General features: G+C 44.3%; 1 protein-coding gene across 1 annotated transcript in view; it reads left to right on the top strand.

Annotated features, from left to right (window-relative positions):
* Positions 1-4,737, top strand: part of TGM6 (transglutaminase 6) — a 28,176-nt gene extending 23,439 nt beyond the window's left edge. The window contains exons 12-14 of the mRNA XM_064475989.1: positions 2,646-2,800; positions 3,088-3,221; positions 4,523-4,737. Coding sequence (XP_064332059.1) covers positions 2,646-2,800; positions 3,088-3,221; positions 4,523-4,676 — 443 coding nt within the window. The 3' untranslated portion in view covers positions 4,677-4,737. The remainder of the gene's footprint in view (positions 1-2,645; positions 2,801-3,087; positions 3,222-4,522) is intronic.
* The last annotated feature ends 1,263 nt before the right edge of the window (positions 4,738-6,000 follow it).

The following is a 6,000-nucleotide window of genomic DNA, read 5'->3' on the forward strand; positions in this document are numbered from 1 at the left end:
GTTGCTTTTTGAAAAATAGTTCTAATTATATCGCACACACTCATTAGTGCCCTGCTCTTTTCACACTACATTGTAATTTAAATATTTTTATAAGCTCTTCATTCACACCATTTTGCAATTAAAAAAAAACACCAAAGTAAGCATCTTGGTGAAAAAAAAATCCCTTTTTTGGTCTAGATTTTTGGACTGTTTTGTTAGAATAGATTCACAAAAATGGAATTACTGAGCCAAATGGTATAGCTATTAAGTATATATAATTTATTAAAATTTATCATTGTTTAAGTTAATAGACTTTTTAGCAGTTTTGGATTCGGAAAAATTGAGCAGAAAGTCCAGAGAGTTCCCATATACCCCCTCACCAACTTCTGTCTTCCCCTATTATTACCGTCGTGCATTAGTGGGGTACTTGCTACAACTGACAAGCTAATACTGGTGCATTGTTATTATTAACTGAAGTCCATAGTCTGCATTAGGGTTCACTCTGTATTGTACATTCTGGGTTTTGACCAACGTATAGTGACATGTATCCACTATTGGAGTATCATATAGTATCGTTTCACGGCCCTGAAATTCCCTGTTCTTTACCTATTTATTTCTCCCTCTCTCTCCTCAAACCCCTGGCAACCACTGATCTTTTTACTGTCACCGTAGTTTTGCCTTTCCCAAAATGTCATATAGTTGAAATCATACAGTAGGTAGCCTTTTCAGATTGACTTCTTTCACTTAGAAATATGTACTTAAGATTCCTCCTTTTTTTATTTTTTTTTTGGTAGCTTAGTAGCTCATTTCTTGTTATCACTGAATATTATTCCTTTATATGGATGTACCAGAGTTGATTGATCCATTCACCTACTGAAGAATATCTTGGTTGCTTCCAAGTTTTGGCAGTTATGAATAAGGCTGCTATAAACATCCATGTGCAGGTTTTGTGTGAACATAAATTTTCAACTTATATGGGTAAATACCGAGAAGCATGAGTGCTAATGGTATAAGAGTATGTTTAGGTTTCTAAGAAACTGCCAAAGGATCTTCCAAAGTGGCTGTAACATTTTACATTCCCACCATCAGTGAATGAGGGTTCCTGCTGCTCCACATCCTCTCCAACGTTTGGTGCTATCAGTAGTTTGGATTTTTGCCACAGTTGTTTTAATTTGAAATTCCTTAATGACGTATGATGCAAGCATCTTTTAACAGGCATCTGTACATCTTTGGTGAGTTGTCTGTGTAGCTCCTTTGCCCATTTTTTAATTGTGTTGTTCATTTTCTGATTGTTGTTGTTGAATTTTTAGAGTTCTTTGTATATTTCGTGAAATAGTCCTTTGTCAGATGTGTCTTTTGCAAATAGTTTCTCCCAGTCTATGGCTTGTCTTCTCATTCTCTTGACAGTCCTTTCACAGAGCAGAAGTTTTTAATTTTAATAAAGTGCAATTTATCCATTTTTTCTTTCATGGATCATGTCTTTGGTGTTGTATCTAAAAAGTCAGTCATCACCATATGCAAGATTATCTAGGTTATTGCCTAGGAGTTTTACAGTTTCACATTCTACATTTAAGCTTATGATCCATTTCGAGTTCATTTTTATAAAAAGTATATAAAGTATGTGTCTAGATTCTTTTTACTTATGTGGATGTCGAGTTGTTCCAGCACCATTTATTGAAAAGACTGTATTTTCTCCATCTTATTTCTTTCTCACAGATTAGTAGACTGAATTTGTGTGGGTGGGTCTATTTCTGGGCTCTGTTTTGTTCTACTGATTTATTTGTCCATTCTTTCACCAATACCACACTGTTTTGATTACTGTCATTTTATAGTAAGTCTTGAAGTTGGGTAGTGTTAATCCTCTGATGTTGTTCTTTTTCTTTGATATTTTATTGGCTGTTTTGGGCCTTTTGCCTCTCCACATAAACTTTAGAATCAATTTGTCAATATTCATTAAATAACTTGCTGGGATTTTGATAGGAGTGCCTTGAATCTGTAGATCAATTTGGGAAAAACTGACGTCTTGACAATATTGAGTCTTCCTATCTATGAACATGGAATATCTCTCCATTAATTTATTTATTCTTTGATTTCTTCCATCAGAGTTTTTTAAGTTTTCCTCATATACGTACATATCTTGTACATATTATGTTAGATTAATCCCTGAGTATTTCATTTTGGTGGTGCTAATATAAATGGTGTTTTTAAATTCAGATTCCACGTATTTATTGCTAGTATATTAAAAAAAAAAGTGATGGAATTTTGTATGTTAATCTTATATCCTGTGACCTTGCTATTGGTAGTAATTGTTATAAGTCGCTCCAGGAGGTTTTTTTGTTATTGATTCTTTCAGATTTTCTATATAGATAATCATGTCATCTGTGAACAAAGACTATCTTATTTCTTCATGGTAGCTGACTGACCCGAATTTGAATCCTGCCTTACCTTGGCTCCTTGATTTACTTGCTGTGTGACGCTGGACAAGAAACTACCCTCTCTGAGCCTTGGGTTTCTTAATCTGAACCGATGATAATAATGACTGTCTGGGATTGGTTGCAAGGACCACAGAGAGTGTTAACTATGAATTGAGCCTTCCCTTCCTCCTTCTGGGTTCCTTTGAAAAAGAACATCAGACTCCCAATCCTCACTTCTGCTTTCCCTTCCAGAGAAAAACATCCCAATTGCAATATCTTACTCTCAATATAAGAAAGACCTGACAGAGGACAAGAAGATCCTATTGGCTGCCATGTGCCTTGTCACCAGAGGAGAGAAGCTCCTGGTGGAGAAGGACATTACTCTGGAGGACTTCATCACCATCAAGGTGACTCCTGTCCAGCATCTGCACTTGTTCCTGGCAGGCCCCCTTTGAGCTGCGGGAGGGCATTGGAGGCTGGGGGTTTGTGCTTTTAACTCTGGCTTCAGCTCTCAAGGGTGGGGAGAAGTGGTGTGGATGCAGGGGGATGGATATAATGATAGATCCCAGTGAGGGGGTGGGTGGACACAGAGAGTAGACAAGGTTAACGCCCCATCCTCTGACCCAGCCAGGATCATGGGTTTCCTCGGAGAATGGGGAGGAGGGGGGATGACTTACGGATATTGCCCCTCCAGGTGCTTGGCCCAGCCGTGGTAGGGGTGGCAGTTACGGTGGAAGTGATGGTGGTCAACCCCCTCTCTGAGAGAGTGGAGAACTGTATGCTGACGGTGGAGGGCAGTGGCCTTCTCCAGGGACAGCTCAGCATCGAGTAAGTGTCAGCCTGAGGGTGGGAGGGCTGCCTTCGTTATAAAATGGGACATAAAGAAGCTGCCAGCAGGGGGAGGAGGGAGAGATTCTCGATCCCCAGGAACCAGCCCACTGCGCAGACACATCAGCGTTTCTTCATTTATTCATGTCTTTCCTTATTTAATCATTAACTTATCCCATCGATCATATAACTCATCCACCTGCTCATTCACATTCATTCATATTTTCTCTCATTTATCCATTTACTTATTCATCCACTACTCTTACTCGTTCACTGTCTACTTCACTCACTCATTCCCTCACTTTTTTATTCATGTTTTCACTCATTCATTCACTTTTTCATTTATCTACTCAAATCAGTTTTTTTTTGGCAGGGGGGCAGATAATTAGGTTTGTTTGTGATGGAGGTACTGGGGATTGAACCCAGGACCTCCTGCGTGCTATGCATGCTCTTTACTGCTGAGCTATATCCTCCCCCCTCAACTCAGTTTTGACTGGTTCATTCATCCACTCATTCTTTCATGTGTTCACTCATTTAGCAATTCATTCATTTATGCATTCGTTCAACTCATTCACACATACTCCATTTGTCCATGCACTCATTTATTTACTCATTCATTCTTTCATTCACTCACTCACTCACACGCATATGGTCCTTGATCATATTCACCTGTGGTCTGACCCACATGTCAACTGCTAGGAACACCAAGATAAACAGATGGGGCTCTGCCTGGAGAAGGGCTCTCGGTGACATATGACCCTTCAAATGAAGACAGTGTGATTTGTGCAAAAGGTTGGATCCCTGAGGTCCAGGGACTTGGAGGCAGCCCTTGAGTGGGGTTCGGGGGACCAGGGAAAGTCCCTGTGGAGCTGATATTCAAGCTGAGCCTTACGTGATGACTGGAGGAGCCTCTCAGGGACCAGGAAGGACGGAGAGCTTCCCAGTCCGATGTCTCCATGGCTGGTGTAGTCAGGGAAGGTCTCTTGGAAGAAACAGAACTTAAACTGGCTTTGGATGTGATTGGAAAGGCATCCTAGGTAGGAGGAACCATCCAGACAAAAGCCCAGAGGAGGGAAGTGTAAGTTATGTTCAGGGCACGGGGTGGAGACTAGCCTCACTGGTTGGAAAAAGTGAGAAGTGGTGGAACAGACGAGTAAGCTGAAACCATATTAAAAGGCTTGAATGTCAAGCCACAAGGTATGACCTTGATTTTGAGGGCTCTGGAGAGCCATGGACTAGCAGACCAGGCTCAGGAAGCAGATGGGGCTGATAGTCTGCCTTTCTCCATCTCCCTCCCCCAGTGTGCCCAGCCTGGAGCCCCAAGAGAAGGCCTCAGTCCAATTCAACATCACCCCTTCCAGGAGTGGCCCAAGGCAGCTGCAAGTGGACCTCATCAGCCCCCACTTCCCGGATATCAAGGGCTTTGTGATCATCCACGTGGCCACAGCCAACTGATGGGCCATGAGGGGCCGAGAGGGGAGGAGATGGCCGCTGTTCCCCTCCTGTCCACCTCTCTGCCCTTCCCATGTGGGAGCCAGGAAGCCTGGGTTGCAGCCCTGCTTCAGTTTCTGCCCTCCTCTATAAACTTGGGCAGGTCCCTCCCCTCCTGCGCCTCAGTTTCCCTATCTGTAAAATGAGACTCAATAATCCTTAAACTTGTGGACGATGATGGATGATGCCTCTACCACCTTCATCTCATCACCCTGGTATCTGGGAGACTGATGGACCAAGCATCACAGTAACCACTCCTGCCACCTCCCTCCAGCCAGTTCACCATCACCCTGGCTGACCCCTGGGCTTCCACCTGCCTCTCTCTCAACTCTTCAGTGCTCTGACCACATCCAGACCCAAGAATCTCCTCCCAGCCCTAATGGAGAACCCTGAAGTCTTCAAGCTGAACCTAAACATCCCTCGACACTCCCCTTTTACACAAAGGAGAGAGCCTGGCCTGTGGCCATAGGATGAGCTGGAGGCAGAGCTGGGACCTGCGTGCATCCCATTTACACCATCAAAGTTTTACCCCAAAATCATATTCCTAGAAAGCACTGGGTTTGAAGTGATGGGAGAGTTTCTGTCAATAAAGACACAGGCCCAGCAACGAGGGGGCTACTGCTGCCAGAAGAAGCTGAAGACAGAGGAAGGGCCGTGAAGCCGGGTTGCCCTTGGGGAGAGAGCCCCAGATCTGATCTGGCTGTGGTCCTCAGAGATCTCATACGACCAGCCCAGCCACACCCAGTGTTGGCTTTGAAAAGCACCCCCAGCAGCTTACCCTACACACGATCACACTCTCAGCGTCGAAACAGAACAGAGACTTCTAGAACGAGGACCAGAGTGGAGGCCAACAGGCCCTGAAGGTAACTGCAGCAGACGCAGAGCCCAGCTCTGAAATGTTCTAGGCAGCCGAAGGGATTAGAGCTCATCATTTAACCTAAGTAACCCGAACAGCAGCGGAACAGGCACACCTGCGGTGAGAGGCAGAAAGCAAGTCAGGAAAACACAGACAGCCTTTGATGGACGATCCCTGTGACCGAGGCCTCAGTGAAGGTATTTCTCTGATGGTCCCACACAGCATGGGGACCGCTTGGCGAACCCAGATGAGCGGGTGCATTTAGCGAGTCAGCCGCACTGGCTGCCTGGGCTGCAGGGCTCCTCTCTAAACCTGCCAAAGGTTTTGGGTGCTGATCTCACATAAGAAGAGCGGGGGGAGGTTCAGAGCAGGCAGCCATTTCCTCAAGACTGAGCAGCAGGAAGGGGCCCTGGGGGCTGAAGTCAACAGGAG

This window comes from Camelus dromedarius, chromosome 18 (genome assembly GCF_036321535.1).
Source record: "Camelus dromedarius isolate mCamDro1 chromosome 18, mCamDro1.pat, whole genome shotgun sequence".
Taxonomy (NCBI): domain Eukaryota; kingdom Metazoa; phylum Chordata; class Mammalia; order Artiodactyla; family Camelidae; genus Camelus; species Camelus dromedarius.